The 25531-nt window shown below is 49.6% G+C and overlaps 2 protein-coding genes across 2 annotated transcripts; one reads left to right on the plus strand and one right to left on the minus strand.

Moving 5' to 3' along the window:
* Positions 1 to 2150: 2150 nt before the first annotated feature.
* On the plus strand, positions 2151 to 21859 carry ARMC7 (armadillo repeat containing 7). Its single transcript, XM_055320791.1, has 3 exons — positions 2151 to 2459; positions 2552 to 2695; positions 19954 to 21859. Exons 1-3 carry the CDS (start codon positions 2369 to 2371, stop codon positions 20313 to 20315), a joined length of 597 nt encoding a protein of 198 aa, XP_055176766.1. The 5' UTR covers positions 2151 to 2368; the 3' UTR covers positions 20316 to 21859.
* Positions 21858 to 23585, minus strand: NT5C (5', 3'-nucleotidase, cytosolic). Its single transcript, XM_055320779.1, has 5 exons — positions 23360 to 23585; positions 22796 to 22896; positions 22656 to 22716; positions 22350 to 22464; positions 21858 to 22229 (listed from the first exon to the last, which is right to left on the minus strand). Exons 1-5 carry the CDS (start codon positions 23552 to 23554, stop codon positions 22069 to 22071), a joined length of 633 nt encoding a protein of 210 aa, XP_055176754.1. The 5' UTR covers positions 23555 to 23585; the 3' UTR covers positions 21858 to 22068.
* Between the last annotated feature and the right edge of the window lie 1946 nt (positions 23586 to 25531).

Consider the following 25531-nt stretch of genomic DNA (forward strand, 5'->3'; position numbering starts at 1 on the left):
CTCCAGCCTTCCTTCTCCTGAGCCTAGCTGGCATGAGTAAGTAAGCATCCTTGGGGAAGTACTGTCTTCCCCAGGACCCTGCCACGAGTGCCCCCTTATGGCCAAAGAGAGTAGTGCATAAGCAGAGGACTGAGGTAGCATAGACGTGAGTTCATGATTGGCTCTGCCACAATTTGCCATGTGGCTTTGGGCAATTGTTCACCACCTCTGGGAGGATCTGGAGACAATAGAGTCTCTTCTTGCTTGAAAATTCTGATCCTGAAGACCCCCATTTGCTTCCTGCTCCTCACCCAGGCCTGTGCTTGGCCACCATCCACAGCCTGTACATTGAAAGGGGAATGCTTGGATGCGTTTTTTTTTTTTTTTTGTAAAGATTTTATTGATTTATTCATGAGAGATACAGAGAGAGAGAGGCAGAGACACAGGCAGAGGGAGAAGCAGGCCCCATGCAGGGAGCCAGACGCGGGACTCAATCCGGGTCTCCAGGATCAGGCCCTGGGCAGAAGGCAGGTGCTAAACTGCTGAGCCACCCAGGGATCCCCTGCTTGGATGCATTTTTAACCAGGTCCTGTCTCCTCCATCTTGACTGAGTGGTAAAGGAAAGAGGGGACTGGTGGGAAGGTGGACACTTTGGGCACTAATAGCTACCAGGCTTTGAAATGTGCAACTCCTATTAGGCCCACTTCCTGAAAACAGATTTCTTTTAAGGAAAATTCCACACAGGGATCCCTGACCTCATCTGCCCCCAGCCAAGAGTGGCAGTTAACCTCTGGGCAGATTTCCTTCAACGAGTATTACTGAGCATCTACTGGACACCTGGTGGTACCCTCATCACAAAACCAAGGGCTGAGAAATATTCCCCAAGGGGAAAGGCCCCTGAGCCTTTCAGAAGGGATACATGAGGGTGGATGGGATAGCCTGGGAGGGAGAGAGGATCTGAAGCAGACAAGCCCTGGTCCACCTTGGGATGAGATGTACTTCCTCTGGTTGTATCAGCTATTTACAGAAGCTGAAGGGCCTGATGAAGGGGTCTGGGGCCACTGTCCTACGTGAAGCTGTCAGGGTACTGAAGCACCCCGATTATAGTCATAACTCCTGTTCCAAGGGGTGTGCACAGGGCAGGGGCTGACCACATGGGGCTTGCTGTCAATGAGGGCTGTCAATGAGGCTGTGGCAGGCTGGAGTGTGGCAGCCATTGCTCTCATGCCAGGCCCAGGGCCAAAGATATGTGGTCCTTAGCCTCAAGAAGTTCACAGTCACAGAAAAGTGGCCTCACTTTTTTTTTTTTTTTAATGATAGTCACACACAGAGAGAGAGGCAGAGACACAGGCAGAAGGAGAAGCAGGCTCCATGCACCGGGAGCCCTACGTGGGATTCGATCCCGGGTCTCCAGGATCGCGCCCTGGGCCAAAGGCAGGCGCTAAACCACTGCGTCACCCGGGGACCCCCTAGCCTCACATTTTCAAGCACAATGAGAGTGCAGCAGGGCCACTTCCCTGTATGGTGCTCTATCCCCTATGCCCACAAGGTCTAGGTCACACATCACCTTCCTGAGAAAGAAACAGGCCAAAGGGCTTCAGCATCCAGGACTCCACAACCCAGAGCCACCAAAGTGGTACATTTGGGTGAACGGAGGACCTGGGGCTGGTCAATGCCCCTAGTGCCCCCCCATCCACCTAGCTGGCAAAAAGCCTTAGGACATTACCCTGAAATTTTTAGCCAGAGGTGGCCAGCTCAGGGCTGGGGAGCAGACGGTGCCAGGCTCACCCGGCTTTTTGGAAAAGCCAACCAGAAGACAGTTATCAAAGGACCCATGTTGGGGTGCAGGGAACTGATGCTCGCGTTCCAGAAGGGGAGTCCCTTCGTCGAACAGGCTGGGCTGCGCCCCCCCGTCAAGCGCAAGGGGGTGTGGAGGTTCTTCTGCCTTGACACCTCCCCACGTGGGCGCCCTCTGGCTCCTGTGGGTGCCCAAGCGCCATAGAGTCACTCGACCTCAACCCCGCACCACCCTTCCGAGGGCGGATCCCTTCCAGCCTGAACCTCCAGGCGCTAAGCGCGCCGCGCACGCGCACGGAGCTCAGAGACAGCCCCGCCTCTTGCTTTGCCTCGGCCCGCCCCTTCCGCCCTCCGGGGCGGGGCTAAGCTCGGCTTCCGCCGGAACCCTGGAAAAGTCAAGCTTTGAAGTTTTGCGGTGGGCTGTGCCGCGCGCTCCTTCTCGTCTCCGGGGCCCAAGTTTAGGTTTTCACGCGCAACTCTCGCGAGGCCCTGAGAGCCCCACGCCGACTCTCCGCATTCCAATTCCGGCAGCGAATTACTGCAGAACCTGTTTCCTCCCCCCCTTCCCCGGGCCCCCTCCACCGCCCTGACCATGGCCCAGAAGCCGAAGGTGGACCCCCACGTCGGTCGCCTGGGTTACCTGCAGGCGCTGGTCACGGAATTCCAGGAGACGGAGAGCCAAGGTGAGAGTGGCAGGGTGGGGGCCGGGCGGGGCGGGGGGGGGGCCGTCACGGCCGCCGCGGACCTGGGCCCAGCGCCAACTCTTCCGCCGCAGACGCCAAGGAGCAAGTGCTGGCCAACCTCGCCAACTTCGCCTACGATCCCGGTAACTACGAGTATCTGCGGCAGCTGCAGGTCCTCGATTTATTCCTCGATTCGCTGTCGGAGGAGAATGAAACCCTGGTGGAGTTTGCTATTGGTAAGGATGGGGCGGGTCTCCCAGATGCCTGACTTGACTTGGTGAGGTAAGCGAGTTAAAAGTCAGTCCCTGGGGAAGGACTCTTTTAGGTGATACCTCTGCTGAGAAGGCACATCTTCTCGATGTCTGTTCACACATTGTTCCAGGTCGCAGCTATCTTGAGTCAGGTCCGGAACTAATGCCTGGAGTCCCTCTGCATGTCTGCCTTCCCTCCCCTCCTACTTAGAGATGAGATCGTAAATGAGGGAATGGATCGAAACCACTTGGAAAAAGTTTTAAAAATGCTGTTGTTATTTTATCTTTTTTTTTTTTTAATTTTCAGAAAAAGATTTTATTTGAGGAAGCGTGCGTGCACGAGCAGGGGGGAGTACCAGAGGGAAAGGGAGAAACACACTCCCTGCTGAGTGCAGAGCCCATCTCAGGGCTGGATCCCAGGACCCTGAGATCATGGCCTGAGCCCAAGTCAGACGAGGAACCAACTGAGCCACCCAGGCACCCGCAGAATGCTGTTTTTAAACATCTTTATTTTATTTTATTATTTTATTTTTTTTTAAATTTTTATTTATTTATTTATGATAGTCACAGAGAGAGAGAGGCAGAGAGGCAGAGACACAGGCAGAGGGAGAAGCAGGCTCCATGCACCGGGAGCCCGACGCGGGACTCGATCCCGGGTCCCCAGGATCTCGCCCTGGACCAAAGGCAGGCGCCAAACCGCTGCGCCACCCAGGGATCCCTAAACATCTTTATTTTAATGTGTTAATATCAAGAGAAATAGGGGTGGCTTATAGCTCCTATAGCTGTTATGGTTTAAGATCTGTTGAATTATTCAGTGGACAGATACTTACTGGGATGTACTGTGACTAAGGTACTGTTCTGAATGCTGGAGAGATGGTGAACAAGTGGAGGAGAGGGAGAGACACATAACGAGCAAACAAAAAAGCTGAGGCTCTCAAGGAAGTAAACAGGGTGATGAGATAGAGCAGAGTGTAGAGGTGGGGGCTACTTCATTTCTGCCATCATGGGAAGGCATTCTAGGAAGAGGCACAGCATGGCCAAAGACCCTAAAGCAGGAGGAGCCAGAAGGAAGGCTGATGTGGCAGGCTATGAGGAGTGGAACAGAGTGCTGCAAAATGAGGTTAGAGAGGTGGACAGCACCAGAGTTCACATGACCTTAGCTCTAGACTATGGGAAAGAGTTTGGAATTTATTCTGAGGACAAACAATTTTTTTTTTTTTAAGATTTTATTTATTTATTTGAGAGAGAGACAGATAGCACGAGCGGGGAGGAGAGGGTGAAGCAGGCTCACCACTGAGCAAGAAGCCTGATGCGGGACTCGATCGCAGGACCCCGGGATCACAACCTGAGCCAAAGGCAGATGCTCAACCATGGAGCCACCCAGTCATTCCTCTTTCTCTCTCTCTCTTTTTTTTTTTTTTTTAAGATTTTATTTATTTATTCATGAGAGATACACAGAGAGAGAGAGGCAGAGACACACACAGGCAGAGGGAGAAGCAGGCTCCATGCAAGGAGCCCAATGTGGGACTCGATCCCAGGTCTCCAGGATCACACCCTGGGCTGCAGGCGGCGCTAAACCGCTGAGCCACCCGGGCTGCCCCCTCTTTCTCTCTTTAAGTGAACTTTGTATTCCTTTCCTTTTCCTTTTCCTTTCCCTTTTCTTTCCTTCCTTCCTTCCTTCCTTCCTTCCTTCCTTCCTTCCTTCCTTCCTCTTTCTTTCTTTCTTTCTTTTTTAAAGTAAGCTCTATGCTCAATGTGGGGCTGGAACTCACAACCATGAGATCAAGAGTTGTATGCTCTGGGCGCCTGCATGACTCAGTCATTCAAGTGTCCGACTCTTGATTTCGTCTTAGGTTATAATCTCAGGGTTGTAAGATGGAGGCCCATTTCAGGCTCTGTGTGTCAGGCTCTGCATGTCAGGCTCTGCACTGAGCGTGGAGCCTGCTTGAGATTCTTGACACCCCTTTCACGCTTGCTTGCATGTGCACACATGCTCTCTCTTAAAAAAAAGTTGCATGCTCTACCAACTGAGCCAGCCAGGCACCCCGTGAACTTTGTATTTTATACAAAGTTTATATAAAATATTTTCTGTATTTTAGAACAGTTTTAGAAAAATTGTAAAGATAATACAGAGGTTCCTACATATGTCACACCCAGTCTCTCTATTGTTTTTTTTTTTTTTTTTTTTTTTTTTAAGATTTTATTTATTGGGCAGCCCGGGTGGCTCAGTGGTTTAACTCTGCCTTCACGCTCTGGAGCATGGTCCTGGAGATCCGGGATTGAGTCCCATGTCGGACTCACTGCATGGAGACTGCTTCTCCTTCTGCCTATGTCTCTGCCTCTCTCTCTGTCTCTCATAAATAAATAAATATAAAAAAATGAAATCTAAAAAAAAAAAAAGATTTTATTTATTTATGAGAGACACAGAGAGAGACAGACACACAGGCAGAGGGAGCAGCTCTCCCATGCAGGGAGCCCAACGTGGGATTCGATCCCGAAACCCCCCCAGGATCACACCCTGAGCCAAAGGCAGACTTTTAATGGCTGAGCCACCCAGGTGTCCCCAGTTTCTCTGTTATTAACCACTTACATTAATGTGGTAATATGGTACATTTGCTACACTTAATAAGCCCTATATTGATTACATTATTATTAACTACTGTCCATACTTGATTCATTTCTTTAGTTTTTCTTTTTTTAAAAAAGATTTTATTTATTTATTCATTCATTCATGATAGACATAGAGAGAGAGGCAGAGACACAGGCAGAGGGAGAAGCAGGCTCCACACAGGGAGCCCGACGTGGGACTCGATCCCGGGACTCCAGGATCGTGCCCTGGGCCAAAGGCAGGCGCTAAACCGCTGAGCCACCCAGGGATCCCTATTTCCTTAGTTTTTCTTAGTATTCTCTTACTGTTCCAGGATTTCATACAGGATACTGTGTTACTTTTAGTTATCATATCTTAGGCTCCTCTGGTCTGTGCCAGTTTCTTGGACTTTTTTTTTTTTTTTTTAGACTTACTTTTTTTTTTTTGGATGACAGTGATGGATTCAAGTAACGCTGGTCAGGTATTTTGTAGTCAGTCTCTCTCTCTCTCTCTCTCTCTCTCTCTTGAGATTTTATTTATTTATTTGAAAGAGCATGAGTAGCCGGGAGACTCAGAGGGAGAGGGAGAAGCAGGCTCCCTGCTGAGCAAGGAGCCCAATGCGGAGCTCGATCCCAGGACCTCAAGATCATGATCTGAGCCGAAGGCAGATGCTTAACCAACTGAGTCACCCAGGCACCCCTGTAGACAGTCTCTTAACTGGGATTTGTTTGATGTTTTTCTCTTGATTAGACGGGATTGTGGGTTTTAGGGGGAGGACAGCCACAGAAGTTAAGTTTTCATCACAACATGTCATGGAGCCATGCTGTCAGCATGGCTGATGATGGCCTTGATTAGCCAGCTGAGGTGGTACTGGTCTGGTTTCTCCACTGTACAGTTATTCTTTCATCCTCCCCTTTCCATATTGTGTTCTTTGGAAGGAAGGTGCTCCATAAATGATCTCTTTTAATCACCAGTAGGATTATTGAAGGACCCAGGCCAGTTCCACAGAATTTTGCACCTTCCTAACTGTCTAGTTGCCTCTTTCTGGTGTCATTTAGTTTTTCCTCTTTCCCCTTTATTTCCTGGAACCCAGAAGTTAGATTGAAGGCCTTGATAGAATCAACTAACACTCCCCCACACACACTGAATACAGATGGGTGTGATATAAAAATTTGAAAGACCATCCAGGCCGGCCCCTACTGTTTGGGGTACCTGGAACTGGAGTACAAATGGGGGTGATCCCTTGTCTTCTCACCACAATAGGTCTCATACCCATGTGTGTGGATATCCTGGCTGTGTTTGTTCCTGTCCTGTGGCCCCTCCTTGAACTTAGGAGTGTACACACAGCAGTGGGGTTGCACACACCAACAGCAGAGTCCACCCCTGGGAGTCAGGATCCAGGAAAGAGGCCCATGCAGCTGTGGGAGTAGGTTTAGGTCCTGGAGCTCCAGGTATAGGAGAAAGGAGGATGGGCTCTGTGTGGGCTCCCCGGAATTTTGGGAGGGGGCCATAGTGAGGCCCTCTGGAAGATTATTATGCTAAATAAATACTCTAAACAAATCAGTGGCTTTGAGATTTTCTTCTGTATAAGTCCTCCATCCCCTCCCTCTGCCCCACAGCTTCTGCCATCTGAATGGTGACAGTGGCGTCTGTGAAGCATAGCTTCCACCCAGGAGTGACAGGGCTCCTCCAACTCAAGCTTCTGACTGGAGAAAACTTGTATAAAAGGACTAGTCCACCACAGAAAGTTTTTGTGGGTTCAGGAAGTAACTTGTCCAGGGCAGGAGTGCTTTTTTTTTTTTTTTTGGAGTGCTCTTAAGACCCTGGTCTGCCGAGCTGGGAGACTTGGGCCTGGCCTGGGTTCTTGTTTTCCTGGGCAGCTTCCAGGGCAGGTGACCAGCCCAGGACCTGGAGTCCACGGTCCAGCTTCTCTACTTCCTAGCTGATTCTTGTGGATGAGATCCATCTGTCCCTTCTCAGACTCATTTCTCACCTGCACTGGCCTGGCCCTATGTCGCAGGACTGTTGTGGGAAACAGAAGTGGGTGGGTGTGTCTCCATGAAGGTACTTCTTCTGGCTGGTTATTTTCTTAGTATCCTTACACCAGTTTTCCTTTCCCTGCCACTTTTCCTTATGTTCTCTTCCTCTCCTTCCACCAGCACAGGGTCCCTAGTCCCCAGAGTACTAGCTTTCTCAGCATCGAATCCCTCCATGGCATTGTTTGCAGAGTAGATTTCTCTCGTATTTGTTGTGTATGACTTACCAGGAGAGTCCCCTCATACTTAGGTGCATATTTTGTTACTGCTGTTATTTCTTTTCACATCGCCGGCCCTGAATGAGAAGCACTGCCAGGTGCTTACTCTGCTAACAGACTCTGTGCTGTGCTTTGTAGTTTTGACTCTCTCACCTCTAGTGACAGGCCTGAGATTGTGATTTCCATGAGGGCAGCGCCCAGCTCTGCTTACCTCTGAGGTAGGTGAGGGAAGGGCCCAGGAAGCACAGAGTACTGGCCATGACTTGGTGCTGTAACCCTGAGTGGGGTTGGTCCTGGAATAACTGGCAGATAGGAGAGCTGGCTTAGATCACCTATGGCTTACAGAACCCAAACCAGTGACTGTTGGTTGGCAACAGTGAGTTTGGTAAGAGCGGGGCTTTAGGGTCAAGCAGGTCTGGGTTCATGTCCTCACTCTCCCACTTAACTCTGGGCATGTGATTTCCCTCTCCCATCATCTATCAGATGGGACAGCATGAGTACCTGCCTCATAGCATTGTTGAGAGAATTAAAAGAGAAAGTGTCTGCAGCTGCAGGATCCCCTAGGCCTCCACTCAAGAGCCTGATGTCCGGGCCATCTTGAGAATAAACAGTTCCCTCATCTCCCAAAGAGGTGAGGAGGGATGGCATACTGTCCTTCAAGAGAACCACGTGTATGCTTCAGGGATTCTTTCCTTCTGGAAAAACATCATTGATAGGAAAAGGTATGAAAGGCCATTGTTAACCTCCCAGCAAGTCTCTGGGCAGCATTAGGTGAAGGGAGCCTGGCTCTAATCCATGCACAGGCGCTGCACCCCTAGTTACAGAGCTGGTGCTCTCAGACTTAGAAGGACTTGTACTAATAGCACATATGGAGCACCCTCTGTGTGCCAGGCACTGGCTTCTGTGCTTTGTCACCTTTGACCCTGAGATACACTAAAAGTAGGTATTCTCAGAACCTCTATTTTCCATAAGGAGTCAGAGGCTTAGGAAGAATCAGTGGGTTGGCTGGAGGTTTAAAGAATGCCTGCCTGGGACGGAAACCCAAGGCTGTCAGATTCTAGAAGAGAGCAGAGGAGTTTCCAGTTCCTAGGATTGGGGACTGTGAAAACTCAAAAGACACTCTGAACCTTCATTTCACCAATGAGGAAGAAATGGAAGCAGAGGCTCCCCCACCCCCACCCCTGGGCCCAGATGGTTAGTGGCAGGCCAGGTTAGGATGCAGGCTTCCTTCCATCCATCCTTGCAGCCAAGCACGGTGGCAGGCATCCTGAGTGGTGCTGGCTGATGTATCAGCTCTGAGGTAAGGCCTGCCCTGTCGAGTGGCTCTCTTGCTCTGGGGGCTGAAAGCCACAGCAGTCCCTCACCATGGCGGGCTGGTGTTCTTGACCGTTGACATTCTGGGATAACTGCACCCTTTGAGAAGAATCTGATTACAGTGCTTGTGAGTAGCACAGGGCTTTTTGAGTCTGTACCTTCCCCTTTCTCGGTCTTTTCTTCTGTGTATTGCCCATTTAGAACTATTGTAGAACTGTTTTACTTACCTTTTGGTTATAGCCCTGACTGCTTTTTCTCCCGTCAGGGTCAAGAGCTCTGGCTTGTGAGCTGTTATGATAAAAGCTGCCTTTCTGGATGCCTACCATATATGCCCATTGTGTGCCCACTGCTCGCTGGCACTTGCCCACCTTGTATCAGCACCGCCTCCAGGGTCTCTGAATGTGTCACCAGCTACAAGGCCAGCAGTACTAAGCTGTCTTCACATATGGGGAAACAATTCACAACTCCTCTGTGAGGAACTTACGGATTCTCCCTGGATCCAAATTCTGTGCCCAGGGGGTCCAGCTGGCAGAGCCAAGGCTCAGACTCCAGAATGTTGCCTCTCCTTGTTCTTTGTTTCCACCACACCTTGCCACTTCCACACTGCCCTTGAGGTGGTTCTGGTGGGAAGTCATCCTTGCCACTACTGGTTGTGCTTACAGTCCGGGTGACACTTAGAAACTACCACTGGGAGACAGCACTGGTTACGTCAGAACTGCCCTTGTTTGGGGTGGGGGACAGGAGTGTGAGAATTATGGAGAACCAGATATAGAGCCAGGATCTCAGTAAATACCCAAATGAGTGAAAGAATTTGGGGTTCTTGCTCCAAATAAGAACTCTGACAACCTTTGGCATTAATTTGGGAGTATTTGCCCAAAGTACTATGGGTTGAGTCTTAGGCATTCTGTATGCAGCCTATATACACCTGCACCATCCTAGAGGCAGTATGGAAGTATAACGGAACCAGGAGAAAATTTTCTACCTCTATGACAATTGATTGAGTCCTAGTATGTCACAGAATACTTGGCAGTTTTGTTACTCAACAGGGTCCAAGTAGGTGGCCTCCCAGAATTCACCTGAAGTTGTTTTTGTGTTTTATTTCCTGCAATACATGTAGTTGCCACCAGATGGTGGTGTTGGTCAGAAAAAGGCTGGGAGATCAATCTTCAGTGGTCTCTGGCAAACAGAACTTAACACAGTTGAAAATAAGCACGCCCCATGACCTAACAGTTACATAGGGTTCGGGCACATGCCATCCAGACATAAGTGCAAAAATGTTAGTATCAGCATTATCTGTGATAGTCCCAAACTTGAAACAGTAAGAATGGATACTGACATTGTGGGATGTTCGTACTACTTATTTAGCAAGGTAAAGGAACAGTCTATAGCTACATGCAGTAATCTTCCTAACAGTAACCTTAAGCAAATCATGCTAGATAACATAATACGTACCGTGTAGTAGGGATGTATATGTAGTAAAAAATTTTTTTTAAGATTTTATTTATTTATTTGAGAGAGAGCAGGTGAATGGGGGGAGAAGCAAAGGGAGAAGGTTAAACAAATCAGGAAGGTGTTCACCCCTGAAAGGGAAAGAGAATTGGATCAGGAAAGGACACACATAGGCTTTTGGATTGTTGATGGTATTTTACTTCTTGATCTTGGTACTGCTCACCTGGGTATTTGCATTCTACTTGTATGTGTCAGCCCTCTTCTCTACCTGTGGGTTGCAGGTATGGGCCTTGCGCCAACCTCTGGGGCTATAAACAAGTGCATGGTTAGTCCATATTTACTGTGTGCTTAATCACGTTAATTATCTCTCCTCATTTTACTGATGGAGATTCTGAGTTGCTTGCTCTAGTCCCCTAGGTCTTTAGTGGCAGTACTAGGATTCTAACTAGATCTGCCCACCACAGAGCCCTTGCTTCATCCTCTATGCTCTGGGTTTCCCTATGCCTCCTTCTCTCACTGATGAGTTAGGCTCCTGGGCTTAGACATCTTTCTGCTTAAAAAACAATTCCTCAGGAAGCACAAGCCTGGCTCAGTTGATAAAGCATCTGACTTTTTATCTTGGGGTCATGAGTTCAAGCTCCATGTTGGGTGTAGACATCACTTAAATAAATAAAACTTAAAAAAAAAAAAAAAGAATTCCTTGGGGCACCTGACTGGCTCAGTCGGTAGAACATGTAACTCTTGATCTCCAGGTAATGAGCTCAAGCCCCAATTGGATAGAGAGTTTCTTTTCTTTTCTTTTTTTTTAATATTTTATATATTTATTTATGAGAGAGACAGAGAGGGAGAGACATAGGCAGAGGGAGAAGCAGGCTCCATGCAGGGAGCCCGATGTAGGACTCAATCCCAGGACTCCAGGATCATGCCCTGAGCCAAAGGCAGATGCTCAACTGCTGAGCCACCCAGGCGTCCTAAGAGTTTACTTTAAAAGAAAAGAGGGGGGATCCCTGGGTGGCGCAGTGGTTTGGCGCCTGCCTTTGGCCCAGGGCGCGATCCTGGAGACCCGGGATCGAATCCCACATCGGGCTCCTGGTGCATGGAGCCTGCTTCTCCCTCTGCCTGTGTCTCTGCCTCTCTCTCTCTCTGTGACTATCATAAATAAATAAAAATTAAAAAAAAATTAAAAAAAAAAAAGAAAAAAAAAAAAAAAAAAAAAAGAAAAGAGGGGATCCCTGGGTGGCGCAGCGGTTTGGCGTCTGCCTTTGGCCCAGGACGCGATCCTGGAGGCCCGGGATCGAGTCCCACGTCGGGCTCCCGGTGCATGGAGCCTGCTTCTCCCTCTGCCTGTGTCTCTGCCTCTCTCTCTCTCTCACTGTGTGCCTATCATAAATAAATAAAAATTAAAAAAAAAATAAAAGAAAAAGAAGAGGAATTCCTCAGCTATCCATCTGTGGCAGGATTCCCCTTATAGAAAGGAGGTGATGTCAGTGTTCTTACCCCACTGCTCCCTTCCACGCTAGCTGGAGCAGGGCAGCCTCTGCCACTCCTCTCAGACTTGCAGAGACCAATTCTCCTTCCTCTGAGTTCTGGGCAGGAGGAAGGTTGTGTGTGTAATTTATGTGAATACATTATTGGTTCATAAGCTGCAGAATTCAGAAGGGTATGTAGCAAACAGTAACTCCCTCTGTAGCCTTTTCTGGAAGTAACCATTGTTACTAGTTTCTTTTATATCCTCCCAGAGTTATTTTCAGTATTTACAAATAAATATGTTTATATTCACCTATATACCTTTTTGCAGGTTCTACATGTGCAGTAGTAGATAGATATTCTGCTTTTTATTTTTATTTTTTAACGTAGCATCATGCCTTGGTGCGCAGAGTTGCTTCATTCTTTGTAAATGCTGTGTGCCATTCCCTGGCACCGAGGGACCGAGGGACCAGTGTTTAGCTCCCTGCCTTAGGGGTGGACATTTACATTGCTTCCAGTCTGTTCTCACAAGCAGTACTGCAGTGGATAACCTTATTTGTAGGCCATTTCTCCCCTGTAGGGGTATACCGGTAGCATGAATTTCTAGTAGTGAAATCTAGGTCAGAAGAATGAAAAGCCATGTTTTCTCTTCTTTTGATTTAATTTGATGTTTGTTATGATGGGAAACATTCATGAGTTTATTTTTTATTTATTTATTCAGGAGAGACACAAAGAAAGAGAGAGGCAGAGACACAGGCAGAGGGAGAAGCAGGCTCCATGCAGGGAGCCCCACATGGGACTTGATCGCAGGTCTCCAGGATCACACCTGGGACCGAAGGTAGCGCTAAACCGCTGAGCCACCTGGGCTGCCCAACATTCATGAGTTTAAATCAGAACTGTATATAAGGTGTTTTGAGAGAAGTCTCACTTCCATTCCTATTTCCTTTCACCCTGTTCCCCTCCTTTTTACACATAGTGGTAACTTCATATACTGTTCAATCCCTCAACATTTATTTATTTATTTATTTATTTATTTATTCATTCATTCATTCATTCATTCATTCATTCAGTTAGTTTGTTTGACAGAGAGAACACAAGCAGGGGGAGCTGCAGGCAGAGGGAGAGAGAGGAGCAGACTCTCCGCTGAGCAGGAAGCCTGACCACATGGGGTTAGGGCTGGATCCTCTGACCATGCGATCAGAGGCAGACACTTAACCCACTGAGCCCCCCCAGGTGCCTCTATCTGTTTAAATTTCAGAAAGAACCATTTTCAAGATGCTAAAGTAAAACCCAAGAACAGATAGTCCCAAATGAAGATTTTTACCTGGGATGGGCCACAACCAGCCCATCACCCTGGAGTGGCTGAGTCATCAAATGGAGTATAAAGTCTTGGGCAGCTCTCTCCTGCGCTCTCCTCGGGCTTGCCTGGCCCCTAGCCGCTAGCTAAGTACTTATGGCCGTGACCTCTTTAATCCCCAGAACAATCCTTAGACCCTCCTATCCCAGCAGCAGTGCCCTACTCACTGTGTGCCCTGAGGTCACCTACCTGACCTCTCTGAGTCTCCAGCTTTCTTTTCCTTGGTTGTACTTGCGGTTTTCTCTTTTGCCTCCCTTGGGGATTTCTCTGGTTCCCTGTTCCTGGAAGGGCCCTGCTTTTGCCTCTTGTTCTCCTTCTGTCTTGTCTGGTCCACCCAAAACATGTTCATCAGCCAGTCAGAACTTGCTCTCCTTTCTGTTTGGTAACTGTGGTTTAAGATGCTGCATGATCAGCACACAATGAAGTGCACATATCTTGTGTCAGTTTGACGTTTGTTTTTTTTCCTTGACCTTTTTCTTTTTTTTTCCTCTTTGTAAGTTTTCATTTAAATTCCAGTTAGTAGGGGATCCCTGGGTGGCTCAGCAGTTTAGTGCCTGCCTTTAGCCCAGGGCGTGATCCTGGGGTCCCGTGATCGAGTCCCATATTGGGCTCCTTGCATGGAGCCTGCTTCTTCCTCTGCCTGTGTCTCTGCCTCTCTCTCTCTTTGTGTCTCTCATGAATAAATAAATTAATAAAAAAAATAAAATTCCAGTTAACATACAGGGTAATATTAGTGTCAAGTGTAGGATATAGTGATTCAACACTTCCATACAACACCTAGTGCAGTTTGATGGACTTTTAAACTCATTAAGGTGTCTGTACATCTAAAATCAAGTTACACAATGTTTCCATCTCCCCCAGAAAAGTCCCTCATACCATCTCCCAGGTAGTGTTTTCCACCCCCAGGTTACCACTGTTCTAATCCATGGATTTACCTGTGTTGTTGTTGTTGTTGTTTTAAGATTTTATTTTGGTGAATGGAGCATGGAACCTGCTTAAGATTCTCTCTGCCTCTCTGCCCCCATCCCCCTGCATGCTCTTGCTTGCTTGCTCTCAAAAAAAAATTTTTTTTAAAGTAATCTCCACCCCAATGTGGGGCTTGAACTCATGACACTGAGATCAAGATTTGCTTGCTCTACCAACTCGGCCAACCAGGTGCTCCTGTTTTGCCTGGTCTTGTGCTTCATCTAAGTAGAGTCACACGGGATGTACTCCTGTGTCTGGTTTCCTTCACTCAGTGTATTTGAGATTCGTCCAGATTGTTAGTGTCATCAGCTCACCTTTGAAGGAATATGCCACAATTTGTTCATCCGGCTCACCTGTGGATGGAGATTTGTTTCTAGTTTAGAGCCTTTTGTACACAGATTTTTTTTTAGATTTTTATTTATTTATGATAGTCACAGAGAGAGAGAGAGAGAGGCAGAGACACAGGCAGAGAGAGAAGCAGGCTCCATGCACCGGGAGCCTGACGTGGGACTCGATCCCGGGTCTCCAGGATCGCGCCCTGGGCCAAAGGCAGGCGCCAAACTGCTGCACCACCCAGGGATCCCTTTTTTTAAAAAAAAGATTTTATTTATTCATTCATAGAGACACAGAGAGAGGCAGAGACACAGGCAGAGGGAGAAGCAGGCTCCATGCAGGGAGCCTGATGCAGGACCGGATTCTGGATCTCAATCCCTGGTCTCCAGGATCACACCCCAGGCTGCAGGCGGCGCTAAACCGCTGCGCCACCAGGGCTGCCCTTTGTACACAAGAAAATCTGTGTACTTAGGTACTCCTTTCTCTCAGATTCAGGTAGAAGTGGAATTGCTGAGTCATAGGGTGGGCGTATGTTTAACTTGAGTAGAAGCTGCCACATACTTTTACAATCCTGATGGTGTGTGAGACTCCTGGCCACCAGCAGGAGCATTCCAGCAGCCCCACCTCCCACCAGCCCTTAGTATTAACAATCTGTTTTGTCTTAGCCATTACATTCAGCATGTGGAGGCATCTGATCCTGGTTTGAATTTTCATTTCTCTGAGAAACTGTGACGAGCACACTCCTAGACTGGTCCTATTGTACAGAGTTTATTCATCTCGGCTCATTTTTTTACATCGTATTCATCTTTTTAAAATTTTTTTAAATTTAATTTATTTTTTATTAAAGATTTTATTTATTTATTCATGAGAGACAGAGACACAGGCAGACGGAGAAGCAGGCTCCATGCAGGGAGCCCGATGTGGGACTTGATCCTGGGACCCCAGGATCATGTCCTGAGCAGAAGGCAGATGCTCAGCCGCTGAGCCACTGAGGCATCCCCATCTTTTTTTTTTAAAGATTTTATTTATATGACAGAGAGAAAGCACAAGCAGGGAGTGGCAAAAGGAGAGGGAGAAGCAGGCTCCACACTGAGCAGGGAGCCAGACGTGGGGCTCGGACCCAACACCCTAAGATCATGACCTGATCCGAAGGCAAACACTTAAGCCCCCAGCCACCACCAGCCCCCTCCTGTGCCCCGTGTTCATCTTTTCTTGATAGGCAGTAATAAGTATTCTCTGTATATTCTGGGAAGAATCTTCTTTCAGATATAGTCTATTAATATTTTCTCCTTTTGCCTTTTTACTTCTTTATTTTTATTTTTTATTTATTTTTTAAAAGATTTTATTCATTTATTCATGAGACAGAGAGAGGCAGAGAGAGAAGCACACTCCACGCAGGGACCCCGATGTGGGACTCTACCTCGGGTCTCCAGGGTCAGGCCCTGACCGAAGGTGGCGCTAAACCACTGAGCCACCCAGGCTGCCCCCTTTTTTACTTTTTTAAGATGGTGTCATTTGTTGAATTTTACTTTCCTTATTTATTTCTCTTCTCTTCCCTTTGAATTTTACTTTCCTTATTTATTTCCCTCCCCTCCCCTCCCCTCCCCATCCCTCCCCTCCCTCCCCTCCCCACCCCTCCACTCCCCTCTCACTTATTTGGGGACAGCCTGGGTGGCTCAGTGGTTTAGCGCCATCAGACCAGGGCGTGATCCTGGAGTCCTGGGATCGAGTCCCACATCGGGCTCCCCACATGGAACCTGCTTCTCCCTTTGCCTGTGTCTCTGCCTCTCTCTCTCTCTATGTCTCTCATGAATAAATAAATAAAATATTTTAAAATAAATAAAAAATAAAAAAAGCTTTTTCCTGCTTATAAAAATAATATTTTCTACCTTGTTTCCTCCCCACAGAAAACAAAAAACAAACAGAACATTTTCATGGAGGAAATCTTAGAAAATAAAGGAAATAAAAATGACTCCTAATCCTGCTGCACAGAGATAAGCATTGTTGGCTTTTTGCTGGGATTCCAGTTTGTCTTTTGTTTTGTTTTTAGATTTTATTTATTTATTTGAGAGACAGAGAAGGAGCAGGGGAGGGGCAGAGGGAGAAGTAGACTCCCCACTGAGCAGAGATCCCAATGTGGGGCTCCATCCCAGGACCCTGCGATCATGACTTGAACCCAAGGCAGACGCTTTCCTGCTTTGAGCCCCCCCTAGTGCCCCTCCAGCCTGTCTTTTGTTAATGTGACTGTCCATTTATTGAGTATCTGCTATATGCCAGGCTGAGGTGGCCAAATGAGACAAGACAAATTCCCCCTTTCATGGGAGTTGTAGCTTAGTGGGGGTAACCTTCAGTAAACATGACAAGTAACTTAGGCATGACGGGGAGTCACAAAGGAAATGACGGGAGGGCTCTGGGGACAGGGGCTCCCAGAAGAGGTGACATCTTGCTGTACTTGTTCATTGCAGTTTTATCATATATACAATGTAATAATGTTTTTCTCTCCTTAATCTCATGTCACAAGCATTTTCCTATGTTAAATACTCTTTGAAAACATGATTTTTGGGCAGCCTGGGTGGCTCAGTGGTTTAGCGCCGCCTTGAGCTCAGGGCGTGATCCAGGCCTGGGATCGAGTCCCGCGTCAGGCTCCCTGCATGGAGCCTGCTTCTCCCTCTGCCTGTGACTCTGCCTCTCTCTCTTTCTGTGTTTCTCATGAATAGATAAATAGAATCTTTAAAAAGAAAAAATAAAACATGATTTTTTTTAAGAATTGTAGAATTTCCCATCATATTGACATACTGAACTGGATCCACCCAGGTTGCTCTTGCTGGCCATTACTTAGGAAGCTTCCAGGTTTCATGTTCCTCTTTTCCTATAGGCCTCCTTCATTCTTCAGGGCAGGTTTACAGAGGTGGACTCAGGAGGGAGAGCTCAAAGCACCTGTGGCCTTGGCTTCTCATGGGGCCCCTGGCTCCATTCAGACTCCTTGTCCTCTGAACCCCTCACTTTCCAGGCACTCACTCTTCTTTTCTGCTCTGATGATTGCTACTAGCAAGGCAGAGGGGCTTCAAGAATGCCCTGTGGTTGGGTTCCAGGCAATGGCAAGCTTTGGGAGGCACAGGATCCATCCTTGGAGACTTCTCCCTTACATGGGCAGCAGGTGGGGCCAGCCATTCTGAGGCCTCCTTCCACCTTCACCCTCCAGCACATGCCATCTGATTATCCCCTAGCCTGGGTGGCAGTGGCCCCACCCAGGTATATCTCTGTGTGATGTTGACTCACTAGCCAAGGGTGACTCAGATTTCATCTTATCATACTTTACAGCAGAGATAAATCCCACCCCCTACCCCCAGTCAGTCTACAATTTGGGTAGAAGACTGTTTCACCATTGGTGGTTCAGAAGAGATAGTGTAGGTATGTCTGGGAAGCCAGAGGCCTGCCAGAGCATTGCCACTTGTCCCATCAAAGTGGCATAGGACGTCCCATCTTCTGGGACTTTAGGCAGTATACTCAACAACCTCAGCTTCCACCAAAATAGGGGTGATGTTAACACTTCACGGGGTTCAGTTGCATTCCCTACATGTGTCTAGTGAGTGTCGTATTCCAGGCACCTGCAACTGTGGACACTCACAGTTGCAGGTCCCTGGAATATAGAGGTAAATCGGAGAGCAGAGCCTCTTATGTTGTCTAGTGAGAGACAGACAGCAAGTAAGGAATGTAGTCAACACGATGATCCCAGGACATACTGAGGGCTCCACTGGGGTGAATGTGTGCTGAGGTATCATCAGCGGGTCAGGCAGGCCTCTGGGTGTCCCACAGGGAGGGACCTCCATCAGAGTTACTTGTCTCCCTCGCCTCATGACTCCAGGAGTGCCTCTCAGCTCCTTCCTTGCCTCAGAGGTGCTCTTGAGCCACACCTCAGATCCCAGAACTGCAGAAGTTCATGGTAGGTGATATCTCAGTGAGCCAACTGTCCAGACCCCAGCCCTCTGCAGGTCTCCCCCTTTCCCCAGCTGCTCTACAACCCTTTCAGGAAGTATTCACGGAATGTCTTCTGCATCAGGCACCAAGGAGCTGGTGGGAATAAGACGGCCATGGTCCTGATCTTAAGGGACATACCTTCTAGTGGGGCTTGGCAGTTAGCAAGAAAACAAACCTGCCAAGGTAGCTTCTCAGGGTTCCAAGTATATGAAGAAAATGGCATGTGGGGCTGAGGGGAGTGCCCAGGATGTAGAGAGTGGTGAGTGGGGTATTCCAGGGAGCCTTCCTGGTGAGGGAGCTGAGAAGTGTTGGGTACCAGCAAAAGGGAGGCAGCATGTGAAAATCTGGGGCCAGAAGGTCCCAAGGATGACCTGAAGCTCTGTGTGACAGGGAGAGAAGGACCAGACCAGATGGCACAGGGCCGTGAAGACCTCAAAGTGTGATTTTGATTTTATTCTGAATGCAGGGAGGGTTCCCTAGAGGCTGAATGGATAAAACTTTTAAAGACCTTTCCCTATAGCAGGACTCAAAACTGTCCCAGGTACTATGAGGGAGGGGATAGCAATGTCAAACCTGGGCAGACTCCTGTGTCTGGAAGAGGTGTGTCCCTGCCAGCCACTAGCCCTCCCCTGTCCTCCCCTGTTCTAGCCTCTTAATAAATAAATTATACTGCATCCATAACCTGGCACACTGCACAGCCACTAAATGATGCCATGGTTGTAGATATATTGGCATGGAAAGATATTCACAGTACATTGTTGAATGAGAAAAGCTGGCTTACAAAACAGGAAACTATCACATTTTTATTAAATGTTTATATGTATTCACATATTTTGAAGTTGAGAAATGAAAAGCAAATGTTGGATGGTAGGATTAAGATGGGTTATAATTCAGCTTCTGTTTTTAACAACTTTATTGCGATAATTGATATATAAGCTGTACATCTCTAAAGGACACAATTTGATAAGTTTTGACACACACACACACACACACACACACACACCTGTGAAATCATCACGTAACCTGTTTTTTAATTCTGTAAAGTGATAATATTATGGATTTTATTTTTTTTATTTTTTTATTTTTTTTTGCTTAAAAAAAAAAAAAAAAGTCTATCCACCATTGAACTGGCTGAACCAAGGGGCAAAGGAATTGGTATCCACTTCCTGAAGGTGAGGCTGTGGCAGGCAGGCCGGCCTTCAGGAGCCTTGAAAGGAAGGGATGGATACCGGAATGGACTTTATTTTTGTTTTAAAGATTTTATTTATGTACTTGACAGAGAGTGCACACACAAGCAGGGGGATCAGCAGGCAGAGGCAGAGGGAGAAGCATGGAGTCCAATGTGGGGCTTGATCCCAGAACCCTGGGATCATGACCTGAGCCAAAGGCAGATGCTTAACCAACTGAGCTACCCAGACACCCCCAGAATGGACTTTGGATCCCTTGTCCCTGGGACAAAGTGGGTAGAGATAAGCTGGGAGGGGAGGTGCAGGGTTGTGCAGGCCTGAGGCATCTAGTCTCCCCTTGTTTGTCCCCAGGAGGCCTTTGCAACCTGTGCCCAGACAGTGCCAACAAGGAGCACATCCTGCAGACAGGGGGCATCCCACTCATCATCAACTGCCTGTCCAGCCCCAATGAGGAGACTGTGTTATCCGCTGTCACCACGATCATGTATCTGAGCTCGCCAGGCTCTGGCTCCCACCCTGACCTGACTGCTATGCCCGTCGTCCAGTGCATGCTGCGCTTCTCTCTCTCGGCCAACACAAGGCTCCGGAACCTGGCCCAGATCTTCCTGGAAGACTTCTGTTCCCCAAGCCAAGTGGCAGAAGCCCGCACCTGGCGGGCTCACTCTGCCTTGGGTATCCCACTGCCAAGAACTGAGGCCCCACAGCAGCCCTGATCCAGGGGGACCTCATAGTCATGACCCCCTGACTGCTTAGAGAGGAGACCACAATCCTAGTGGAGGCTCAGGAAGCAGGAGCAGCCTGGCTCCCACTGAGCACGTTCTCTCCAAATGGTGCCCTTTTGGCTATTTTTTTTTTTTTTAAGATTTTATTTATTTATTCATGAAAGACAGAGAGGGGCAGGCTCCATTCAGGGAGCCTGACGTGGGACTCGATCCCAGGTCTCCAGGATCAGGCCCTGGGCTAAAGGCAGCGCTAAACCACTGTGCCACCGGGGCTGCTCCTCTTTTGGCTATTTTAAAGGTGAGTTTTCTCAGCACGGCAGATATTTACACTGTGGTGAGAGGCACTGATGAAAGAGGAAGCCAGACTTGGAGATGTGCAGGAGAGCAAAGGCAATGCCGTTTCCATAGGCTGGCACTCTCATCCAGCTGGAGGTCAAGGTCCTGCCTCCCGCCCCTCAGCTCCGTCCTGGTGCCCCACTGCCAGGCTCTCAACTTCATGTGAGAAGCATCTGGGACTCTAGATTCAGAGGCTTGCAGAAAGGCCTTCTCATGAGGAGCTGGGCCTGGGATCAGAATTGCTTGTGCTTGAGGAAACAGGAATTCTCCTATAATAGGAATATCTGAAGTAATCTTGAGGAATAGAAATGAGATGCCAGCTCAGGGCTCTGGGAAGGTGCCATGGCCACTCCAGGGCTGTGCAGGCTGGGCACTGGGTATGGTTGACACCAGCCTAGAGAACTCTGGCCTGGGATCAAAGTGTTTATCCACAGAGGCCTGTCAGGCACCATGGGTTTCAAAGATGAAGATGTGGTCCTTACTCTTTTTTGTTTTGTTTTGTTTTTAAGTGAAAGTGGGAGGAGGAGCAGAGGGAGAGGGACAATCAGACTCCACACCCAGGGCAGAGCCTGACATGGGGCCCTATCCTATGACCCTGAGAAAACCACCTGAGCCAAAACCAAGAGTCAGATGCCCAACGAACTGAGCTACCCTGGCGCCCCTACTCTAGGGATGCAGCCCATTGATAGTGAAGGTAGGCCTCAGGCATTAAGACCACCACCATGAGGATGAGGTCATGTATGTATGCTTCCCTCACCACCCCATGGCCCCAGCCTGAAAGTCCTGGTCCCCCTCCTCTGCCATCAGGATTGGGTTAGTGAGGGGGAGTCCCTGCCCCTGGAAAGGAGTCTCAGACTCAGAAGGGCTTCAAGAATGCCAGTGGTGCTCAAAGGAGACAGAGGACCAGATACCAACAGAAGCATGTGGTTTGGAGTCCACAGTGTACATTGGTCAGCACAGGGGAATGGTGTGGGGCCCCCATTGAAAGTTGGGGTTCAGGAGCAGTGGGGAGCTTCCTGGCCTCCCTTCTGCACTGCCTCAAGGTTGACCTCTACCATGGCGTCCAGGTGGTTGTGGACATGGGCAGGTTCTGGAGCCACTAAGGACGGGAGGAGAAAGCCTCCTATCAGCCTGTATTCAGCTACTCCCCCAGGGCTCTTGTCCCTTTACTCTCCCCCCAAATAAAGGGCCTTTGAAGAGTGGTGAGCCAAAGTGTTTTATTAAAAAGGTTCTTGGGTGATTTTTCCACCCTGTTTCCTTGCCAGCCATCCTGTTCTGTTCCAGGTGGCTGGCTTGTGAGCACGGAGGTTACCGTGTCTCCCTGCTCTGCGGTGCTGGGGGCCACCGCCAGGACACTTCCCTGTCATCCAGCTGTACTGGGGTTCCCTCTGGCCCGCCTTCCCTTCCTTCAGCAACTATCCACTATTTCGGCCCCCCGCTTGCTGTCTATGATCTCCCTCCAGTTGTCACTCCAGGAGAGCAGCCGTCTCCTTGTTGGGGGTAGGGCTAGGTGCTGGTTGTGGCAGCAGGTGAACAAGATGTGCTCCCACCTTGGGGTCTCCTCTTGGCCTGGGATAGGACATGGGAGAGAGGCGGTGAGATGCAGTCTGTAATCTGGTTATTTTTACTCCCTCTCCCTAATCCCAGCAGGCCAGATGCCTGGAAGGTTGCCAGGAAAACAGGTCTAACCTCGAATGGTGTCCTTGTCATCAATGAGCAGGTCCCCCAAGACCATCGTCTTGTCCCTTGTCAGGATAATGCGCTCCACAAACTGGGGGCCCAGGTGATTCTCCACCCAGCGGTACTGTGGGGAGGATACAGGTCTATCAGTGGGGCCAGTGGGTAAACAGGTGGGAGTGGGGTCTCCAGCCCTTGAGAGATGCTGCTCTCCTCACCCTCCCCGCCCCCCCCCAACTTCCTGTGTTTCAATTCTGGTTTATTTTAAACATCAGAACATAGGAAGCTGTTGGCTCTGAAGTGCTGGGGTAACGGCACCTTCTCACCCACACAGTGCTCATACTTCATCAGGGGGCTGGTGCAGATGAAGACCTCGGTGCTGCGTGGAAGGGGCACAGGTTAGGGTTAGGGTGGCACCTCCCTCATTCCACCACCCCTCCCTCTCTGCCCTTCCTCACTCCTGCATGTTGTTCATCTCCTGCAGGGCTTCCAAGGCTCCAGGGATAGGCTCCAAGTCTAGGAAAAAGCCTGGGGCTTCATACACACTGGCCACTTTGTCCTGAAAGATACCATGTTCTTATCTCAGCTTCTGCCTCCAGCAGATCTAGCCTCGGGGAGGACCCTCAAAATAAGATTCCTGAGGGGCTCTGGTCCCCAGATCAGAGCTCTAGGAGAGGATTTTGTTTATGGGACAGCATTTTTCCAGACTTTCTTGTCCAGGGTGAAAAATGGACTCTGAAGTGAGGGTTTTGTTAAATAGGAGGGGGGTGTCTCTGGAAATGGAGCAGAGGCGGTGCTGCCCACGGGGAGGGCGCCCCTTCCTAGGCGCCCTGTGGGGGTGGGGTGGGGTCGGGGCTCCCGCTCCTGAAGACGTTGTGTGGTCAGGGCACCTGGCCTCTCCCTGGCCCGGTTCTCAGGGACGGTGTGGGGTCGGGGCTCCCGCTCCCGGGGACACTGTGGGGTCGGGGCTCCCGCCCGCTCCCGCCATGCCCGCCCGCTCCCGCCGTCTCCCTCCCTTCTACCGCCAGGTCGGGTCGCAGGGCTCGGTACTGCTCGCGGGCGAGGAAGCCGCGGCGCTCTTCCAGGGCCACGTGCGGCTCCCCGGGGAAGCGGCGGCGGAAGCCCCGCAGGAGGCCCGCCTCGAAGTCGGCCAGCACGCCGTCCATGTCCACCAGCACCCGCACCGGCCGCGCGCGCCGCGCCCTCGCCGCCGCCATCGCCGGGGCCCGCGCCGGGGAGGCTGGGGGGGCGGGGCCCGCGGCTGCCGCCGGCGCGGGCGGGGCGGGGCGGGGCGGGGCGGGCGGGCGACCCGGGGCTCATTTGCATGCGGCGCCCGGGCCCGGGCCGGCGGGAGCGCGCGGCCTCCAGGCGCCGTCCTCGGGGGCGCGCCCGCTCGCCGCGCACGGGCCGGGAGGGGACGGGACCTCCCGCGCCGCCCCCAGGGCTGAGCCGGCCCCGGGCTGCCGACCTCGAGGCCCGGGGTCCCCGCCCCCCCCGCCCTCCCCGCCCTCCCGGCCCGTGGGGCGGGGCGCGGGAACACGCGGGACCCGGGCCCTAATCCCGGGGGCGCTCAGTAACTTCGAAGGCAAAGGCTGAAGCCCCCTGGCTGGCGGGAGCGCCCGCCCTGAACGTCCAGTCCCCCCGGAGGAGCCCCATTTCCTCCGAGCGCGGGGGTCGAGGATGGGGAACGGCCCTCGGCTCCGGCGTCGGCGGTCACAGCCCCGTCCAGAGAACGCGCCGCGCCGCGGAGGCCTGTGGATGCTCCTTTGTGGATTTTACGCGGTCCTGACACCCACGCCCTTACCCACCAACTATACACTCAGACTTAAGCGACGGCTTCCTGTAGTTCCCCTTCCGAGCACCCAGCACCTCCGAACCCGTGTTAACTGAGGCATTACAAAGAGAACAGTGTCTTGTTCTAAAGGGATCAAGTTAGGGCATCCGGGTGGCTCGGCGGGTTAGCGCTGCCTCAGCCCAGAGCCTGATCCTGGAGACCCGGGATCGAGTCCCACCTCGGGCTCCCTGCTTGCGGCCTGCTTCTCCCTCTGCCCCTCTCTCTCTCCCTCATAAATAAATAAAATCTTTAATCTGAAAAATAAAGTGATCAGATTAAAAAGCCTTTAATAGGTAGAGTCAGCATTGGCACTACGGAGTCCTCCACTATTTCCCCAACTTCCCACCCACATCACACAACCAGTGTGGAGTCCAAACGGTCAACGAAATACACTGATTGTTCTGCCGTCATCATCCTAAGATCATGCAGCTCCACTTACCAGACCCTAAGCTAAGTGGAAAATATAACACTCTTAGCAAACGTGTTTACATAGAATTTCCTAAAATCTGTTCTGGCTGCCAGAACTGTCCCTTCCCTCACTTGAATTTTGATTCAAGCTCTTATCTTCAAAAAATTAAAAACAAAAAACAAAAAACACTGACCTTACTTACAAGTTGTGACAGAAATCAGGACATCTATCTCTTTTCCAGGATCCCCATTAGAAGAGTGGGATCCAGGATCCCTAAGAGTCCTAATAGAAACTGTAACTCAGGCTAGTATTTGTAGGGCTAACCTGTTTGGCTGAAATTGGACAGATCCTGTAACAAAGCTGTTGCTCTCCATTTTGCAAATGCTTTCCATCATGAGGAAGAAAGACATTACATCCCCAGAACCTATAAACACCCTATTCTTCCCAAAGAAATATCCAGTATTTCAAATGAGCCACTGGTTATGATCATCTCAAAGGTCTCACTTTTTAAGATGGGGAAATTGGTCCCTAAATGACTAAGCCAAAAGAACAGTTTAGTAGCATAGCTAGACCCTAAAAGCCAAGTCTTAATGCCCAATTTGGACATTTAATACATCATGTTAATCTAGGACTTTCTGCCTAGAACCCAAAGAGCTTCTGTCTCCTCAGATCCTCATCTTCCTTCCATTGGAGTCCTGTTGTAATCTCTCACCACTGAGAGGCCCCTTGCAAGGTGAGAGGACTTAAAATCCTATGTCTTACTACCCAGCACAAAGGGTAGGTGGATAACCTAAAGGATATTGGCTAATAATAATTTTATCATTTATCACGTATAACTCGTGTATTTTTACTACCACGGATATCATTTTGAATTCCTGCTGTGCCTTTAAACCTGTTTTCTTTAGAGAATGTTCTTTATTGAGAGAAGCCCAACTTCTCTGGGACTTCATT

The sequence above is a fragment of the Nyctereutes procyonoides genome, unplaced genomic scaffold, assembly GCF_905146905.1.
Source record: "Nyctereutes procyonoides isolate TBG_1078 unplaced genomic scaffold, NYPRO_anot_genome, whole genome shotgun sequence".
NCBI lineage: Eukaryota > Metazoa > Chordata > Mammalia > Carnivora > Canidae > Nyctereutes > Nyctereutes procyonoides.

Excerpts from the sequence above, each read along its gene's own strand:
- ARMC7 (XM_055320791.1), top strand. The coding sequence starts at position 2,369 with ATGGCCCAGAAGCCGAAGGTGGACCCCCACGTCGGTCGCCTGGGTTAC. Across the intron at positions 2,460-2,551 it reads CCAGGAGACGGAGAGCCAAG|ACGCCAAGGAGCAAGTGCTG; the intron begins GTGAGAGTGGCA and ends CTTCCGCCGCAG. Across the intron at positions 2,696-19,953 it reads CCTGGTGGAGTTTGCTATTG|GAGGCCTTTGCAACCTGTGC; the intron begins GTAAGGATGGGG and ends GTTTGTCCCCAG.
- NT5C (XM_055320779.1), bottom strand. The coding sequence starts at position 23,554 with ATGGCGGCGGCGAGGGCGCGGCGCGCGCGGCCGGTGCGGGTGCTGGTG. Across the intron at positions 22,897-23,359 it reads CCCTGCGACCCGACCTGGCG|GACAAAGTGGCCAGTGTGTA; the intron begins GTAGAAGGGAGG and ends GGTATCTTTCAG. Across the intron at positions 22,465-22,655 it reads AGCACTGTGTGGGTGAGAAG|TACCGCTGGGTGGAGAATCA; the intron begins GTGCCGTTACCC and ends TCCTCCCCACAG.